At 57.4% G+C, this 19,343-nt stretch overlaps 1 protein-coding gene across 8 annotated transcripts in view; it reads right to left on the bottom strand.

The window, feature by feature from the left end:
- Positions 1 to 3,222: 3,222 nt before the first annotated feature.
- The window catches only part of ARHGAP22 (Rho GTPase activating protein 22), a 168,064-nt gene continuing 151,943 nt past the window's right edge, over positions 3,223 to 19,343 (bottom strand). For 4 of the 8 annotated variants that reach the window (XM_029932092.1, XM_029932094.1, XM_029932093.1 and 1 more), the window contains 6 exons: positions 15,015 to 15,222; positions 12,204 to 12,336; positions 11,223 to 11,296; positions 10,609 to 10,730; positions 7,936 to 8,842; positions 3,223 to 3,788 (listed from right to left, as the gene is read on the bottom strand). In XM_029932092.1, the coding sequence (XP_029787952.1) occupies positions 3,560 to 3,788; positions 7,936 to 8,842; positions 10,609 to 10,730; positions 11,223 to 11,296; positions 12,204 to 12,336; positions 15,015 to 15,222 (1,673 nt within the window). In that variant the 3' untranslated portion in view covers positions 3,223 to 3,559. Of the gene's footprint in view, positions 3,789 to 7,935; positions 8,843 to 10,608; positions 10,731 to 11,222; positions 11,297 to 12,203; positions 12,337 to 15,014; positions 15,223 to 19,343 lie in introns of those variants that run through there. The other 4 variants (XM_029932095.1, XM_029932098.1, XM_029932099.1 and 1 more) reach the window with 4 other exon arrangements.

The following is a 19,343-nucleotide window of genomic DNA, read 5'->3' on the forward strand; positions in this document are numbered from 1 at the left end:
CTCTCTCTCACACACACACATACACACCCCTTTTGCTCTAGCAAAAGCACACACATCAGCATATAAAACAAGAACTGCCTTCCCTCACCTCTGCCCTCCATCTGATTTAGATGCCTCTTCTAAACTCATTTTGCATCATGTGCACAAACCCCATCAAAACATGATTAGGGGAATATTTTAAAACTATCAAGCCAGCATCTTTTGAACTTGGACAACTAAGAATACAGACTCTTAAGTTGTCCCTGGGACAGAAGCCTGACTTCTCTGTGCTTCCCAAGCACTTTAGTGCAGAGAATGACATCCCCTAACGACACGTGAGGCCCTTAGACCCACTGGCCCAGCTCGCACACCGAGCTTATCCTCGTTTTAGATACGAGGGAGCACAGACCACAGAGCTGCACTTCCCTGAGGACTGGCGGCGGCAGCATGGGCCCAAGCTCTTTGTGCCAAAGAGCGGTCCACGGCCGAATCTCTTCTTTCTTACCAACCTCAACACAATCTTGGCACCTCCTAGGTCCAACTGTCACAGGGCTTGGTGCAGCACAGAAGTAGTAGCAGTGTGGTTGATAGGAAAGGTGGCAATTTCTGGCCAAGGTGGTGGCCTCTGTTGACCACATGGGTAAGAGGCAGCAGCACTGTCGGCGACGTAGCTGTGAGCTCGTGTACACAATACTGTCCCTTCCCGACAGAACCACGGAGGGTATTGGGAGAACATTCCGGGGGCTGGGGCCCTGCATCTAAAGGAGGGGGAGTCAGTGGAACATATTTTTGTTACTGACTCCCTTTTGTTTTTGCACACAGGCATGAGAACATGGGTACGTGGACTCTCTCCAAAGCCCTTTTACAGTGGGGAGTACAGTGGTCAAGCGTGGTCCGTTACTCAGCAGCCAGGTAAGACAAGGAATGTCTCTCTCTCTCACCCTAAAAATTGTATTCTTCTTTAAAAAAAAAGGACATGTCAGTCTTTAAGCCAATTCCTTTGTTTTTTAGTTTGATATTTATAATTTCTTCGTTTTGCTTTAAAGTCAAACTCAAAGTTCTAAGTTCTGAGAGCAGAATCCTAGAATTTTGCCAATTTTCCACTATTGCATGGTTGATTTATCCATAATTGAACTATTTTGTTAGCAACTTGCCTTTATCCTTTCTAAATCATTTTTAAAAAATAAAAGTTTTACAAAACATGAATTTTGTGTCTTTTCACATCCACAATTCATCAGTTTACTTAATATTAAATGATGTCATTACAATAATAGGTACAATAATTTTCCACGGTTGGAAAATAGGTTCTGTAAATGTAACTCAACTGAGGGAATGCCTAAGTGGACAGGGACAGGGTACGGGCCAGGGCCCCTGACAGACTTGGTGCTTGGCATACTTTACAGGCAGAAGTCTGTTTTACAGACAGAATGGAGAGTGCTGGTTCAACAGAAACGGGAGGACAGCAGAACTTCTACGGAATATTGCCAACTAGTTCTCAGAGAAAAATTGTACTTGGAGATCTTACTTTCGCCAGCAGGTGGCAGATGGGGTTTATGAGCTGGCTTGGGCCAGGACTTGGTGAGAAGCTGAGCCTTTGCCAGTAAGAATGGCTAAGACAAAATGGACAACCTCCCTTTTCATCATGGGAAACCCTTTTTTGTCTTTTCTGCTCATTTGATCGCCTGGTGGCATTTTTCTCTTCAAGTCAAAGCTGGCAGAATTCCAGGACTGTGGCAAGGGAACCCAGGACCCTAAGAATGTACTGGTGTTCTCACCTATCATCTTACAGCCTCAGTTTCTCCTCTGAGCATAGGGCCGATTTCTATCTTGTTGAAGAATCAACCATTTCAGTTTCTTTTCTCTTTCTCTTTGAATAGGGAGGAGAGCAATGTTTTACCTTCTGGGGAAGCTGGTCACCCGGATCATCTGCTGTAGATGGCCTTACAGGTACAGGTGTTGCTGTCCACTGACCCCCCCCCTCCTCAGAGTTCACCAAGAGAATTTTTTTTTAAGTTTATTTTCGGAGAGACAGAGACAGCATAAATGGGAGAGCAGCAGAGAGGGAGACAGAGAATCCCAAGCAGGCTCTGCACTGTCAGTGCAGAGTCTGATGTGGGGCTCAAACCCAAGAAAACATGAGATCATGACCTGAGCCAAACCCGAGTCAGATGCTTGACCGACTGAGCCACCCAGGTGCCCTATCCCCCTAAGAGAACTCTCTTGACCACTGATGCTGCTGAGTGCCCTTGGCAGGCACCTGGCTTCCTGGTTGTGCGGCCACAGGCAGCCCAGCAGAAGGCCTGCCTCCCCATTGTAGGAATTTCCAGCTGTCTTGGGTCTGTGCACTTGCATCTCAGGGTATAAAGTGAGCTCTTCTTGGGAGCACCAAGTCCCCAGCATTTAAAGCCTCAGTGCAGTGGTGTCTACCTGACTCTAGGGGGATGTGTGGTTGGCCCTTAGGGACTTTTCCAGAGATACTGGTGATCAATTGGTGCACTCTGGTGAGCACAGTGGCAAGAGGCAATATGTTAGGGCACTGTGAGCAGGAGCCAGGGAAGGTCACAGACACTGTCGGTGCCCTGGAGGCCAGTCCTCTCCTCTGAGAGGCCGCTGCTTTGGTGCTCCCTAAGCCCCACCTCCAGGAGCTATGGCCCAGGCCTGCGCCATGTGTGCAGGGAAAAGTTTTCTTTCGGGATCCGCCCTCATGGAGACTTCAAGTCTGAGGATGAGCTGGAGGAGGGTGAACAGGCAGGGAGAGGGATCAGCACCAGTTAGAGAGGAGTCTGAAGGGAAACGGGACACAGACTGAAGCTATGGAGGACAGTGAGAACAGGGGACAGAATGGGCATCACTGTGTCACCTTCAGACACATGCCTTGTGCCCCTGCATCGGCCCGGGGGCAGAGGTGAGGTGTATAACGCCCATGCTGGGCTCGGACTCCTAGACTCCGGGCCTGGAGCAGAGCTGGGGCCAAGCAAAGGCAAGCAGGTACAGTGGAAGGCTCAGAGGCAGAAGGCCTGAGGAAAATCGTCCTGCTATGGGCACGGGGAGGATGGAGCAACACACCGATTTGCATAAATCCAGCGTCCGTAACTGTGACGACACTGGGTGTTCCTCAGGGAGCTTCACATCCCGCTTCTGAAGCCCAGGGGACATCCCGGGTACCTCCAACCCTGCGAGCAACTTGGTAATCCCAATCCCCAATCCCGTATGACCATAAAGAAGGAGTCAGGCATGCAGACATCATGCTAGGAGAGCAGATTTAATACAGATTGCAAAGTGTTCCCAGCAGGCCGCTCAGCTCCCAGGCGCCATGATTTGGTGGGTCACTGGCCTGTCTCCTCCGACACCTGCCCAGCCCTGCACGGGCAGAGCAGCATCCAGATCCCACGTGGGGCTAGGGCTCCCAACAGTCCCCCTGGGGGTGTCAGGGCTTCTCCCACCAGCCGGTGCTGGAGCTCCTGGCACCACTGAGGCCCAGGTCCAAGCTGTGGGGCCTCGTGGCTCCTCACGAGGCCGCCGGCTGTCTCTGCCCAGGGGTGGGCAAGCACCACTGCGGAAGGGAGCTCCTCCCTCTCCTTCACTTGGGGGCTTTGTCACCTTTTGCCCCAACAGTGAGGCTTCCCAGGGTTGAGAAGAACTCCTCCATTTCCTTCTGCAGCAGCTGGTTCCTCTTCTCCGCGTCTTCCCGGGCCCGCTCCGAGTTCCTCAGCTTTATTTCCAGCATCGTGTACTTTTTCTTTTCCTGGTCCAGTTCTTCTTCTAGCTGTGACATTCGTTTCCTCAGGTGGGCACTACCTTCTTCGAGTCTTTAAAATCAAGAAGAAAGACCCTGCTTTAGTCTCTGGCTGCCTGGGTTTCAGCAAACCTGTGTCTGGGTGCACTCCTTCCGAAGGAGCTGGTCAGGTGGCCTGGGGACAGAAGGACGCATGTGGGCTCAAACCCGGCTCTGTGGCAGGCCCCACAGGCCCCATCAGCTCCTCCCAAGACCCTGGTTCTTCACCCTTGAGCCACGAGGCCTCACCACCAGGGGACCTCCCTTCTGCCTGTGATGCAGAAATGCCAGCATGGGCATTTAGCCCTGTGGCACTTGAGGCTGGGAGCCTAAGTCTTCACTAAACTTTAAAGTCCACCACTTCCCCTCCGAGCCAATTGTCCGCCGAAGAATGGACTGCTGGCTGGCAGAAAGCAGGACTGGTCCCCAGATGGAGACAGGAGTAGGAAACCATTCCCTCGCATTGTACCCCAGCCTCCCTCCAGCTTCCCCACCTCCCATGGCCCCCCAGGTCCCAGCCAGACATGGTGACTCATTGGAAACCCCATTTGGGGATGTCCCCTCCATTCCCACTTGTCCTTCACGGCCCAGCTCAGATGTCTCCCCGTCAGGGATACTTCTCTGGATCCTCCCCAGGAGGCCACTCAGTGTTCCTTTATGCAACGACAGACCTGCTTCTTTGGATGTTAACACCACACAGTACAAAGGTTGGCACATCCATCCTTTCAACCAGATGACTACCTCCCATAAGGCCTCGGGGGCAAGCTGAGCCCAGCCCCTGAGACTCAAAATGCTGGAGTCTGCGCCCCAGCCTGGTTGCCTATGAGGCATGTGACTGTGAGCAGAACACAGACTACTAAGTCCTAGTGTCTTTTCTGGAAAAATGCCAGGGACACCCTTCCCCCAGGAGCTACAGCTACAATGAACAAAGAAGGCTGCAGGTGCACAGCATAACACCTGTGACATGGTGTACGTGGAGTAAGAGCCCATCGCCGCACCATCCAGGACTAGGCCCGGCCTCCGTCCTCAGTCAATGAGCACAAAGCATGGAGAAAGCAGGAAACCTCCCTGCAGCCCAGCGCCCACCCCCGCCCCAAGGAGCACAGAACATGCTGTCACACAGAAGGGCACCCGCGGCAGGGCCCCTACAGACACCTCACTGCTTCTCCTCTGGCTCTAGTCCCCTCTTTGCTGGGCCCTCCTGCTGTCCTGGTGCTCTTGGGCCTGGGCCTATCTTCCTCTCTGTGTGGCTCTGGGACCTCATCCAGCCTCCAGACCCGAAGCTTCATCTACATGCCGACGACCTCTCAGCCTCTATCTCCAACTCTACTCAGAAACTTAGTAAGCACCGCACTTAGCAGGTCCAGTTGGCTCCTGATCCTTCTTCTCCAGACCATTTCTGGGGCTCTGATGTTCCACACACTGAACACCTTCTTCCATTTATTCCCCCAAGACAAAAATGTCCCCAAAGTCTGTTCTTTTTTTCACCTCCGCATCTGACCAATTAGCAAGGCTTCCAAACATGTTCAGGATCTGGCTCTTCTTTCCACCTCAACTGCTACCCCTTACGTCCGTGACATCCACATGTTTGGCCTGGAGCCCCACCTTCTTCCCTCCACCCCTGCTTCCTCCCACTCCACCTGCCCCCGCCTGCCTCTCCCCACTGCAACCCCTGGGCTTCTGTACCTGGCCTTCCCTCTGTCCCTGCACAACCTTCCACCCCTCTCTTCCCATGCTCCCTTGCCCTCCAGCCTGCTTAGTTCTCCTTTAACTTTCTAACATACCATAGATTTGTGTAAAAAAAAAAAAATTTTTTTTTAATGCTTTGAGAGAGAGAACATGAACAGAGGGGCAGAGAGGGAGAGAGCGAGAGAGAGAGGGAGACACAGAATCTGAGCTGTCAGCACAGAGCCTGATTCAGGGCTCGAACTCACGAACTTTGAGATCATGACCTAAGCCAGTCGGATGCTTAACTGACTGAGCCACCCAGGTGCCCCTAACATACCATAGATGTTTAAAATCTATCTTGTTCATGGTTTCTCCCCCTCGCCCCCATCACACACACCACCAAATAAAGACAGAGGTTTTAATCAGTTTTGGTTTTGGCTCTGTCCCCAGTACAGTGTCTGCTCCTCACAGCCACTCAGTGAATTCTCTTTTGAGAATGTAATTGGCACAGGAGAGGGGTGCCTGGGTGGCTCAGTCAGTTAAGCACCTGACTTTGGCTGAGTTCATGAGCTCCCTGCTTGTAGGTTCGAGCCCCACATCACGCTCTGTGCTGACAGCTCAGAGTCTAGAGCCTGCTTCAGATTCTGTGTCTCCCTCTCTCTCTGCCCCTCCCCCACTTGCTCGTGTTCTCTCTCAAAAATGAATAAATGTTAAAAAAAAAAAAAAATGGTACAGGAGAGGAGCTCTGAGTCCTGGGAAGCAGGGCCCAAAGCCGGTTTCCCCCAACTCCCTAGACCAGACCCAGTGTGGACTCCACATGTGCAGACATATTCCACAAAGACCGCTGCATGGGGCTCTGTTCTCTCCTGTGCTCAGAGAGATCCTCCTCACCCTAGACCACCCCTTCGCCCAGGACGACAGCACAGAGCATTCTGCTGGTGAGGGTACCACCAGGGCTGCTGCTGCCGCCTTGCTTCTGAGAGCCCCCAACCCACCAAGGAGGAGAAAGCATGAGCAGTGGAAGCTTCCTGAGCACTGTGGATGCACCAGGCCCTGTGCCGAGGACTCCCATCCACTGTGGCACTTAATCCTCATGCCAAATGGGTGAGATCACCAAGCCCAGAGAGCCTGCCAGACAGACATTCGGCCAATACACACTGGGGTCAGACAGCCCGCCTGGGGGTGCTCGGCCAGTACCCAGCGGGCAGGGACTTGACCCCAGGCGGTCTCACCCAGAGCCCTCCAGGAAACACAGCATTATCCTCCTGGCAAACCGAGCTTCTGAGAGGGAAAAGACCTAGAAGCTCAAGTTGGCTCCACAAACAGCTGAGGAAATGAAAAGTTGAGTCTGACCCCCTGTGAGGCTGTCCTCACACTTCCCATGTATTCTGTAGTTTTTGTCTGTGAGCTCATCATCTTCAGCTGTAATCATCTCCCTCTGTATCTGCAGGGCGTCCCACTGTTAACCTCTGCCTGGTAAATTCCAGCCCAGCGCTCACATTTCTGGGGTATCTCTCCCAGTTGTACACCTCACAGTTCTACACATGATACGTCCTTTCTCGTCCTTGCTCAGCTCAGTCCTACTGGTACTTCAACTCCTAGCTCAGACATCGCCTGATGTCCTGTGGAAGAGGAAGGCCAAATGCTGCCATTCCAGCTCCCTGTGGAGATCCCAGGCTCAGAGGCAGAAGCAGGATTCCCTTTCCTACCCCCACTGTCTCTGATGGACAAAGGAAGACCTCAGAACACACTAACACCTTCTGCTAGGGGGTGGGGCCTGCTTTATAGGTCAGACGGCTAGGGCAAGGGGCTAAGGAGCTGGAGAGCAGGTAGAAGCATTGTCAGCACAGGCTCTGCTGGTGACCTTGGTTGGAGAATCTGGCGCCTCAGAGCCGAAAAACCCTCTCCTCATGGGGAAGCTGAAGGATCAAACTAGGACCACCAATGAAGAAACCTGCAAGGCTCAGAATGTGGCACGGGGCATCCTCCTGTGACCAGGGCAGGTAGGAGGGCACAGCTCAGCACTGCCAGCTCCCTCCTCACAGAAAATTGGGTTGCAATCCTGGAAGGAGTTTCCACATCAGACCCAACCAGGTCAGCCAGCCAGCTAGCTAGCTGGCCCGGGGCCTGCATCTCACATGGGCACTTCCCTGGGCCCTTGCACACACCTCAGGGAGCCCACCTCCTCCCTGAGGGCCATAGAGGGATCCCCATGATGAGCCCCTCCATTAAAGGTGCTCTGAGCAGCTAAGGCTGAGATTCTGGTTCATTCCTTGAGCAGCATTTATGGAGCTCAGATTGTATGCCGGACCCCACCCCTCCATTCCCAGCCCTGCCCTGGGGCTATTCTCCTGGCCAGGTGGCTTCCAGGGGCTGGCTGCTTAGAGCCCTGCCTCCAGGAGGCTTTCTTTCAGAGCCAGAGGCCATGCCGAGAGGCTGACTGCCCAGGGCCGCTGCACTCGGCAGGCCCCAGGGGTGCTGGCCTCACTCACCCAGTGGCTGCAGCCCTTTACCTTTTCATACTCATCTCGTACTCAGTCCTCTGCCGGCACAGCTCCGCCCTGAGCTCTGTGACCAGGCCCTGGAGAGCCTCGGAGCAGCGGGCATAGTCCTGGGTGGGGCTGCCTGGGTCACTGGGCTCGCTGCTGCTGATGCAGGTGCCCACCTCGTCCAGGCCGCGGCCCAGGTCCGGGGATCTGCGGTCCTCGCTGCTGCTGGGGAAAGGGGACGGCTCCAGGCCCCCCTCGGTGGGCAGGGAGCTGCAGGCGGACGAGTCACTGGCCCGGCAGGCTGTGCAGCTGCTGACAGAGCCCCCAGCTGATGCCTCGCAAGAGGAGGCCCCCGACCACGCCGTGCTGGCCACACTGGGAGTGCTGGGAAAGAGGCCGCTGGACGGGGGTACGTTGTCATAGGTAGAGAGTCTCTGCGCAGAGCCTGAGTCCTTGAGCCGCTCTCCCGAGGAGGCCCGGCGGTGGCCGCGCAGGGAGGACAGCCCATTCATGAGCCAGTTCCCTCCAGAGGAGATGATGGGCACCTCCAGGGAGGAGCTGCCCACCTTCGGGCTCCCCGACCGGGACCCTGACTGCCAGAAGGAAGACTTCCAGTTGGGCAGAGTCTGTACCTTCTTCCCAGGGCTGGCGGCAACAGGGCTGCCTCGGCCACCCGGACCCATGGGGGAGGCTCTAGACAGCGCTGCCACAGTGGCCCCATCCAGAGAAGAGGTCCTGTGTGACGGCAGGCCCTGAGGGCTGGGGCTGCTGGGCTCTGGCTGGCCGTCCCTCGGGGCCTCCTCGGAGCCCCACTCCACCGTGCACGGTGGGCCCCCATGTGGGGAGGCTGGCCCTTCCTCAGCCCTCGAGGTGAAGAGTTGGCTGTGTTTGCGGATCAGGACGGTCATCAGGTGCTGGACCAGGGACGTGCCTGCCGGGAAGAGGGAGTGAGAAAGCCTGGCCGTGGATGTCTCCAGACCAGCCGTGCCATAGGGTATCTGCAGTCCAGAACCATGCCGCTCCTCCAGAGAGGGCTCAGTAAGAGCCTGCCTTCTGCTGCCCCGAAGGAAAGGACAGCCACCAAACCCTCCAAATCTAGCACCAACAGAAGGACCCACCTATGAACCCCCTTCTTTGGACACAGAGGGGGCACCGTGCCTCTAGCCCATGGCGTCCAGGGAAGCAGCAGGCACAATGCCCGCTGAGACTGCAAGGCGAGCCAGGGGCAGGCTGGCCCCAGAAACCAGGACCTAGACATCAAAGCCTTCTAGGTTGTCCCATGTCACTCCCCTGTACGGCTGACGATGGCTGTGCCTGACCGTCCACCTGCTGGGAGGCTCTGGGACAGGGACAGAATGTGTTACAGGTGCATGTGGGCACACACGCATACAGTCCCACATAGTGACAGTCATAACACACGATTCCATATATACACATACAGATGTGTGCAGCCCCCAACACGCACAACCCACCCCCTCACACCACACACACAATCACATACATAATACTTCTTCTCCAGGTCATGGCCCCTGGGATGCAGCCTGAGGAGCCTGTATTCCTGAGCCTGGGGGTTGAGGGACAGCCACGAAATGGGGGCAGTACAGTGGGACCGTGGCACCTATCCGCTTGCCTTGTTCTCTCCTGTCTCCTTCCACCAAACAAACACCAGAGACTGGAAAGGTTTCCAGGTCATAAGAAGAGGGGGAGGGGGTGCTTGGGTGGATGTTCCAACTAGAGGCAACTAAGAATCCCAGAAAAAAATAAAGGAATTCTTAGGCCAGAAAACTGGGGGAAGCAGGAAGTCTGTGTTTGCCGTTGGGCATTTGTTCAACCTGGTAGGCTGAGAAATGGGGGGCCTTGGGTGAGAGACCAAGCTAGACAGGCCCAGGGGGGAATCTGAGTGAGAGTGCCATGCCAAGAGTCATGACCTTGGCTTGGGGCGGGGGGCGGGGGGCACAGAGAGCTCCAGATAGGTCTGCTCGGCAAGGAGCAGCAACTCTGCCCTCCACTCGCCTGGTGCCAGCGGCAGCAGCCCCAGCTGGCTTTGTCCTGTGTGAGACCTGGCCAGCCCCTGCACACCTCAGCCGGGGCTGGCTGTGGGTCTCCCGTCTGCGAGAAGGCCTCCTTCACCAACCCCTCCAAGACAGTCTTCCACGGGGCCTCCAAGTGTGGGCTCTGCTTCTGGGCCAGCCAGTACCTGTGCCCTTTGGTGAATCTGACTGACAGTCACCATGCCTCTCCTGATCTCAGTTTACTCATCTGTAAAATGGGTGCAATAACCACACATGAGCCGCTTGTGAAAATTAAGATGAAGGGATACGAATAAGGTACTTAGTAGAAGCCCTTGTATACTGAAAGCAGCTGCTATTGCTATTTTTCCTATTTATTCCCAAAGTATGGCTCTGACATCCGGGAGCCTGTGACAACTACTTAATAAAGAATTACTCAAGGAAAGTAAAAACATCTGTGTGCATCCAAGGGCAGGGGGGCACTGACCTCTTCCATCCCCCTGCCCCTCCTGTCTTTCTAATTGCACCAGTGACCCCATCCACAGAGCAAAGTTCCTTTTCCTTTTAGAGCTGGATCCCATGGGGTCAGAGGGGGAGGTGAGGTGGTCTAGAGGCACCTGCCCCCTCCCACGAGTCTGGCCCGAGGGTGGGCAGTGCCCAGCACCGCCACGCACGGCTCCACCATTACCTTCCATGATGGTTACCGGGTCTTCCAGCTGCGGCCGAAGTATGTTAGGTCCGAAAACTGTTGCCAGGTTCTGGACACTCATCTTGTTAACATCTGAGTGGGACTGAACTTCGTCCAGAAACCTGTATGGTAAGGAAAAGGCAGTTGGCAGAAAAGCAAAACCTGATGCGGGATCTGGTGGGAGCTGCCTGGCCCCCATGCCCCGCCATGTCCACGGCTGCTGGGCATCACCAGCTGCCCCTGCCAAGCTCAGAAAGGGGCCATCAGAAGCAGGGGCCAGAGGGATGCCTTTCCCGCCTGGAGTGGGGACAGATGTCCAAGAAGGCCCAGACCCCTCAGGCATGGGGCTAGCTAGAGGAGGGCCACCCTGCACGCCCTCTCCAGGCACCTGGGCTCAAACCCCTGGGGGAGGGGATGGCGAGAGGCACCCAGAGAAGGCTGAAGGAACCGGGGTCTATTTACCACCACCTGCTCCCCCAGGGACTGTGAGCTCCATGAGCGCAGGGGCCCCTCACTGCCTCATCAGGGCTGGTGGGAGAAGGACCCAGTCCCCTCTGGGAAGGGCACAGAGCCGGAGCGCAGGGGAAGGAAGCTCCCTGCCCCGAGTCACTTACTTGCAGATATATCTGAGCAGGTTGTAATTGGCCAGAGGAAGGCTGCTCACTTGTTTAGCCAACTCCAGAGTCCCCTTGGGATAGAAAGAGAAAAACAACACTTCAAAGGCTGGCAGTGAGACCCCAGGCCCTTCTCCTGCTCCAGGGCGAGGGCCGGAGGGCTGGGGAAAGAGGAGGAGGGTGGGCTGGGAGTGGGGGGCAGAAACCAGAGTCCAGACCTCCAGCCAAGGCCCATGCAGCCGAGCCCCAGGTGATCAGATGGTACTACTACCTCTGTCTTCCTCTGCGGAGCAGTGAGGCCAGGCTTGTGACCTCTTGGGGAAGCAGATTTACTTTTGGGGAATTGATGTGAAGGGTAATGCAGGGCCAGAGAGGGACGTGAGGGCCGGGGTGCAGCACACTTATGGAGGCACAAGTATTTGCCAGATAAAGGCCCCTCATTTCAGGGCCACAAGGAGCAAATAAAGTCCTTCGCCAGCCAAAGCCCACCTAGGGCTCTAGGCAGACACCTGTGGGAGAGGGTGGGGGTAGGTGTGGGAGCCCTCAGCCCTGAAAGCAGACTCAAAATTCTTTGGGGAGGAGGCAGGATATAAATAGATGAAAGGTCTGGTAGTTTCTGAACCCAGTGGCTGGCCTGGGTGGCCTAAGGTGGAGGTGGAGGGGCCCAGGACCGTGACTGGAACTCGGCCTGCTTTAGGAGGTACCTGCCCGTCCCATAGACTGAGGCCTGTGGGTGCAGAGGACCCTACACAAGACGCAATGCTCCAGGCCTGCTCCATCCAGAGCACCCTCCCACACCCAGAGCAGGGTGCTCAGGCGCCCCCTTCACAGAGTGGGAGGTTCAAGGCTGCCCATCCTACAGAGCAGTCTGTAGGCCAGGATCTATGTGCCATGAAAGTCACTAAAAGTTTGTGCCCTGCCTCCACACACCCAACTGCCAGCAGGCCCGCCTCCCAGGATGGGTCCCCAGGAGCCACTAACCTCCCCCTCGTCCTTGGTGAGCAGCTGGGCACAGCTGAGGAAGTCCTCGTACCTGGCGAAGGGGACCACAGGCTCAGGGAGCTCCCGCAGGTACAGCTTCAACAGGGAGGCCACCGTGTGCACGTCTGTTGAGCTGTGGGCAGGGGGACATGCATGAGGCCTGGGACGCCGGGGAACCCCAGAAGTGACCAGCACCTTGCGCCACGCTGCCAGGGGCAGCCTCTGCTCTCACGTCTGTGCATGTGCCTGCGTGTGTATGCGGTTAGCCAGGGAACTGGGAGGAGTGAAGGTCCCCTTCTAGAGGCCTGGGGGCTGCCCCAGGGTCCTCCACAGGGCATTGTGGAAGCTGCTCTGCTCCCAGTAGGGGGTGGATAAGGAGTGGGTGATGGAGCCCCCAGGCCAACCCATGGATGGAACGGGAGGGGCCATGTCAAGGGTACCAGCCAGGCAGGCCTGCTGAGCTCCTAGAAAGAGCAAGCCTCCCTGGGCACCGGCCACCAGGGGCCGGGCAGGTCAGAGGTCAGACCCTTTCCCCCAGCCTCTGAGTTCCTATTTACATCACAGACGCCCGGGCTCTGTGTTCATCACCCCAGTGGCCTGTGTGTCCACTCCCAGCTTGGCGCTACCCAGGCTGGTGTGCCCCCAGTGGAGGACAGTGACCCTGGGCCTGTTGGCCTCTGGGCTCAGTCCCTGGGCTGCCATCTTGGCACCTCCTCTAGGTTTGCCTTCCTGGATGGACCTGGGCCTTAGGTATTTCATCTGCTTCTCTGGGGCCTGGGATTTAAACCCTGAACCTGCATCTCTCTCATGGCAGGTGCTCAGGAAGGATAAGCCAGGGGTCAGGAGAAGGTGGCTGTGTGCCACTGAGGTGCCACCTGGCCCTGGCTGTCCACAACTGGGCTCGCAGAGTCCTTTCTGGCTACAGCATTTGGGATTCTGGGGTTCTATATCCCCATATATGCCTCAAAGCCACAGCTAGGGCCCCTCCCTTACTCAGGCCTGCCGGCTCTTGGCCTGGCCAAAGGGCCCCCATCCCTGCCTCTAACCCTGAAAGCAGGTGTCCACACTCTCTCCTGCCTTCTCCCAGGACATTTCACCTCCTTTGCCGACACCCCTCACTTCCTGGGTGCTCACAGCCCCAGGGGGTCCCCAGCTTGGGCTCAGTGCCCTCCCTGTCCCCCGGAGCCTTGTAGGTTCAGTGTGGGCCACCACAGGAGCTAGGACCCCAGGAGGACAGGAAAGGGGGTGCGGGGAGGAGCAGGGAAGACCCGGGCAGCATAAGCACAGAAATGTGGCCAAGGACCATCTGCGGTGTGTCCTGTCAGTGGGAGAGGTGACAGCTTTTCTGTCCTGGGCAAGTGGACTGAGAGCGGCCCTTCTACTCTGGAGGGCCTCTGGGAGGCCTGCCCCCCACTCTGGCCAGTAAAGCAGCCCCAGTTCACAGCCCCTGCCCCACAGGTCCCTGCAGCTATTCTGTCCAGACCCTCTGCCCCCCGGGGCCAGGCCCAGCACCCTCACCACCTCACCGCTCCCCTCCTTGCCTAGAGACTCGCTTCCCTGCCCTCCAGTCCCTTCCCCGCTCACTGCAGAGCCTTTTCCTTTAACAGAGGCTCCGGGCTTTTTCATGGTACTTCTTCCTGAACGCCCCTCACCACCCTGGCCTCCTACGCACGCCTGCTCTGAATCCTGGCACCATTCTCCAGCACCCAAGGTGATTGTTCTATGGCCCACAGCCCCTCGGTGCCCACCAGCCTCCTGGTTCCTCTAGGGCAGTGTCCCCTGTCCCGCTCCCTCCCCCAGGATTGGGCTCTCAGCTTGTAATACGAGGGCTGGACACTTAGGCAGGGAGGGCTGCCCTGGGGTCCAAATCAGCTTCCGCCCTTACTGCAGGTGTGACCTGGAGCGAGAACCTCAGAGCCTTAGTTTCCCCGCCCACAGGATTAATCCCCGGATCCCTGGACAGCTCTTCACATCCACAGAAAGGAACCAAGGGACTCGCCTAGCTGTGCTGACGGGTCTGCTGGAAGCCAGAGGCACTGAGGGCACTTTGTCCCGAGACAGACAGAGACAGAGAGAGAGCGCGTGCACGAGAGTGAAAGTGAGCAGAGCTGGGAAGGCCTAGGCTGCCGGCAAAAACCCATGGGCTTATCCTGGATCAGAGGCAGGCCTTGGCTGTCAGGGCAGATCTGAGAAGAAAGGGCAGAGGGTGGCTTGATGCAGGAAGAACTTTCTCTGAAAACCAGCTCCATAATGGGTGGGGTCCTGTCAGGGAGAAGAGGCCTCCCAGTAGCCCCACCTCCCAGGTCACACTTGGCTCTTGAGTGAAGTTGACTCTAGCCACAAAGCACAGGCCTGGACCTGGTAAACCTGGGGACGGGTCAGGACGGGCACTGGCGCAGGGAAGGTGGAAGAGACTGGCTCTCCACCCCTGATACCTGACACCACTTGGGGCCTGGGGCTGGATCACCCCAGGCCGGGGAGCTGACAGGGAGGCCCGGCAGCAAGCCCAGAGTCCCAAAGGGAGCCAGCAGAGGCTTTCCCCGTGCCCGGGTTGGGTTTCCAGGCATCCACAGTGGAAACAGCCTGCATAGATGTGAGTGGGCCCCGTCTATGGGGGACTCATCCCTGAGAGGAGGCCCAGAGGGCTGCTGCAGAGATTCGGTGCCCAGTGCTCTGTGGGGGTAGCAGGGGGGACTCACTGAGCACATGGGTCCCTGTGGGGAGCCATGCCACCCAGCACCCTGCTGCCAGGTCTCCCCGGAGCCTCTACGCACCGGAGCCTGTGTCGCGCGCTGCTCTCCCTCGGCTCACCTGTCAAACAGCGGCTTCTCCCCACAGTCGAAGGAATCCTGCAGGTCCCTCACCAGGTTGGCCTGGCCCGGCATGCGGAAGAGCCCCTCCTCGGTGAGGCCACGCTCCCGGATGAAGTCCACACACTGCTCCACCAGCAGGGGGGCCAGGCGGGGGCCATACTTCCGCTCGTGATGGACCGTGTCCTCCAGGCGCTGCCCAAAGATTCCTGGGCACAGAGAGGAGGGGGGTCACACTCTGGGCTACCCAGCTCAGTGGGGGGGTGGGAAGGGTGCTGGGGATAGTGGGGGTGGGTGCTGGCAGGCTCCAAAGTGGAAGTCTCCAGAGTGAGCAAATGAGAATCTGGGGGGGCACACACTAGGTAGCCGGACCCTGGGCCACCTGGGACAGGGAGCAGGAGGACACAGTGGGCTATGGAATTTGTCTAACTAAGCCTGAGGAACCTTTATTTTTTCTTAGTTAAAAAAAAAAAATCTTTTTCCCCAATGTTTATTTTTTTATAAACTAGTTTTTTTTTTAATTTTTTAACATTTATTCATTTCTGAGAGAGAGAAATTAGAGTGCAAATGGGGGAGGGGCAGAGAAAGAGGGTGACACAGAATCCGAAGCAGCTCCAGGCTCCGATCTGTCAGCACAGAGCCCGATGCGGGGCTCGAACCCACGAGCAGGGAGCTCATGACCTGAGCCAAAGTCGGACGCTTAACCGACTGAACCACCCAGGCACCCCTATTTCTTTTTGCAAGAGAGAGGGTGCAAGCCAGGAAGGGGCAGAGAGACAGGGAGACACAGAATCCAAAGCAGGCTCCAGGCTCTAGGCTCTCAGCACAGAGCCTGACGCGGGACTCAAACTCACAGACCATGAGATCATGACTTGAGTCAAAGTCGGACGCTTAACCCACTGAGCCACCCAGGTGCGCTGAAACCTGAAGAACCTATCCAGGGTTCCTCAGACCCTGTGCAGAACCAGACAGCAAGAACAGAAGAGGCACAGCTCACACAAGGCAGAGGACATACGCATAGGAGAATGTCATCATGATTCAGCATCACTGGTCATCAGGGAAATGCAAGTCAAACCCCAGTGACATACCACCTCACACCCGTCAGGAGGGCTACTATCAAAAACCCCAGAGAACAGCCAAGTGTTGGTGAGGATGTGGAGAAACTGGAAGAAGGGCTTATGCACTGTTGGTGGGAATGTAAATCAGTGCAGTTGCTGTGGAAAACAGGGAGGCGCCTTAAAAAACGTACAAGGGAAGTACCATACGGCCCAGCAACTCTGTTTCTGGAAACTGCAGGGGGAACTTCCCAGGAGCAGAGGGTCCCCGAAAGGGGAGGGGGCTAGTCTGGCACGGCCCCCTCAGTGCCTGCCTCCTGCTCCTTCCCTGCTGACACACGTCCCTTTCTTGCCAGCCTCACCCACTCCTGGAGCACCCCAAAGTCGTCTGCTTTGCTGCTGCCTGGCCCAGGCGCGAACCTCCACCTGGGGGTCTCCTTCCTCTGTGCAAATTTCCCATGAGCCCTGGGGAACAGCTCAGACGTCCCCTCCTATGGGAGCCGTCCCGCCCCTCACCCCGGCACAACCACAGAGCTCTCGCTCTTTCCCTCCCCGAGCTCTAGGACACATGTGTGAAGACACTTGCTTCTCTGCAGCCCAGAGCTTGTGCTGGGCTGGGGGCAGAGGTCAAGGAGCACCGAGTGAGGGAGGGCCAACGATCCAGAGTTCATGCTCTCAGCTCCCCACCCTGGGCTCACAGGTGACTGAAGGTCACAGTCAGGGCCACTGAGGAGAATTCTCAAACTCCCTCCAGAGAGCCACAAAGCTGGGGGACTCCCATCCAGCCTCCTCTGGCTCTAGCCCTTCCTGCACTTCCATTTCCTATTCCTAGGCCACGTGCCATCCTTCTGTCTGTCCATCTGTCCATCCACCCTGCTGTCATTCCCCCACTTGCACCTTGCCCTGTTCTAGGTAGAGGACAGCCTCAGTGCTGGCCCGAGGGCTACAAGCATGCAAATCCCACCAGCGCCCACTCAGCTGAGCGCCCCTTGCTGCCTCCCTCCCGCCCCCGTCCCCATCCCCCAGGATAAAGTGCAACTTGGCAGGTGGGCGAGGCTCTGCCCCCACCTCTGGGGTGCAGACAGGGGCCAGCCCCGCTGTCCATGCAGCACCCCCAACTCTGACCGCCCCTCCCAACCTCAGCATACCCATGGCCTCCCTGTGAGGCCTTCTCCCCACACCCCGGCCTCCTAAACAGGGCTGGAAGAGCCAGGAAAGGGAAGTCCACCGGACCCTGGGCACTTCCAAACAGACGATTTGGGGGATGAGGGGACATCGAAACTGGGGTGTAAGAATGAGCAGAAGAGAGCCTGCCGGGTGGAGGTCTGACACGGATCAAGGGCTTAGAGGGTGGGGATGAGGGAACATAGTTGAAGAGGCAAGGACCGGGTGCAGTGGTGAGCACTGACCTCATGTTGCTCAGGGGCTTTGGGAAATGGTGACATTGCCCCAGAGACCCTCTAAGTGCTGAGGCTGGTGACAGCTTCGGGGGCTAGGGGTGGGGGTGGAGACACGGGCAGCAGGTGGTGGTCAAGACTGTAGTCCATAAAGACAAAGATTCTGAGCCTACATGTAGACAGGTCTGGGTGTGCACCCCAGCTAAGCTATTGAGGAGAGACATGGCCTCCTTTCCTAGGCCTCAGTTTCTCCATCTATAAAATGGGATAATTGTACTGTTTTTAAGGGGCTGCCCTGAGGGCCCTGCCCGAGGCAGGAGGCTGTGAGGCACCACCAGGCCAGGGACTGACCCCACATTCCCAGCAGGGCTGTGTGGAGCCTTGCGTGAGACTTTGTGCAGGCTTTAGGCGCAAGCTGCCCCCTCACCACCCTCAGGAAAGGGAAAGCTCGCTCCAACCCAGCTTCCTAGGGTTTCCTTTCCAGCTGTCCCCCTGCTGGAGGCAACCTCCACTCAGACTAAAGGGCCTGGCCGCCTTCCCTCCCCTTGCCCACCCACTCCCCTTGCCCGGGCCTCCCTGGCTCAGAACAGCCACGCTAAACTCCCTCAGCCCTCCTGGCACAGCTCGAGGGGAAGTCTTGCCAAGAACCAGTTCCAGTAGGTTTGTCAGATGCCTGGAAACCCGGCCAGCGTGCGGGTTCCTCGAGGCCCCAGCCCACGCTCTTCACAAAGTACCGGCTTTGCCACCAGAGAGGAACCTGGCAGAGGCTGTGTCTCCTCTCAATGAACCTGTTGGAGGGCTCAGAGCTGGGCCGAGCCTCCCACCCCGCCAGCTCTCCCTGGCAAACCCTAGCCCTTGCTCCCCTCTCCCCAGAATCCCTTGCCAAAGCAGGAAGTTGCGGGCCACAGACCGGGCAGTCAGCTGGCTCAGATCCCTGTCCTGGATGACCTTGTGCACAGTCCTCAGTCTCCCTGCCACTTGGGGGGCGCTGTGAGCAGCCACGGGAGAGCTTCCCACAGCAGGTGCTTGGTCAAGGTGGCCTTCTCTTGACCCAGGAGGGCCAGCCCATGGCCCTGTGCTCTGTCAGCTTGAAGGATTCCCGCAGGAAGGGACCTGGATTTCCCCTCTCTGGGGCGGACTCCTGAGAGGAGACCTCAGGCCTGCTCTGGCCTCTCTGAGGCTCTCTCTAGAGAGGTGTGGCAGGGCCGGGAGTGGGGGTCACACTCAGGGACCGCACTCAGGGAAGAGACATAAGGGAAACCGTTCTTAAGTTCTCTCCCGAGGTTCAGACTTGGGGAAGTCCCTTCCTGCTCTCAGCTCCCCTCCCAAGGTTTGTTGACCCACCCTTTCATTGCTGTGTGTGCCCGGTGCATGGCCCCACTCTAGGGACTGGACAGCTTCAGAGCTGCCCTGGGGGCTGAAACCAACAGGCTGGGCTATAACCAGGCCTCCCCAACCAACAGGCTGACATCAGCGCAGGAGAGAGAATGGCAGCAAGACGCGACCACCTAGCCTAGCCGGGTCCTACCCAGAGCGAGCCAGCCTCAGAACAGAGGATCCCTACCCTCTGGGGGGTCGGGGGCAAACGTGGGGCGAGCACTGTTCTTGGAGTCAGTAGCCCAGGGCTCCCATCAGGCTCAGTCCCCTCAGTAGTGGCGGGGAGGAGGGGGAGACCCTTTGCGAGGTCCCCCTCTGCTCCAGCCGCCACCCCAGGTGCAAGATAGGAGGGGCCTCGCGCTGAGAACATGCACACGTCCCCGAGCCCAGCGCCCCAGCCGCGCGGCGGGAGGGCACCCCCCGACCCACACCCACACACGCTCCCCGCCGCGCCCTCCTCGCCCGCCGCCGCTTCCCCGCACCCGGTCCCGCGCTACCTGG

Source organism: Suricata suricatta, chromosome 2 (assembly GCF_006229205.1).
Source record: "Suricata suricatta isolate VVHF042 chromosome 2, meerkat_22Aug2017_6uvM2_HiC, whole genome shotgun sequence".
NCBI lineage: Eukaryota > Metazoa > Chordata > Mammalia > Carnivora > Herpestidae > Suricata > Suricata suricatta.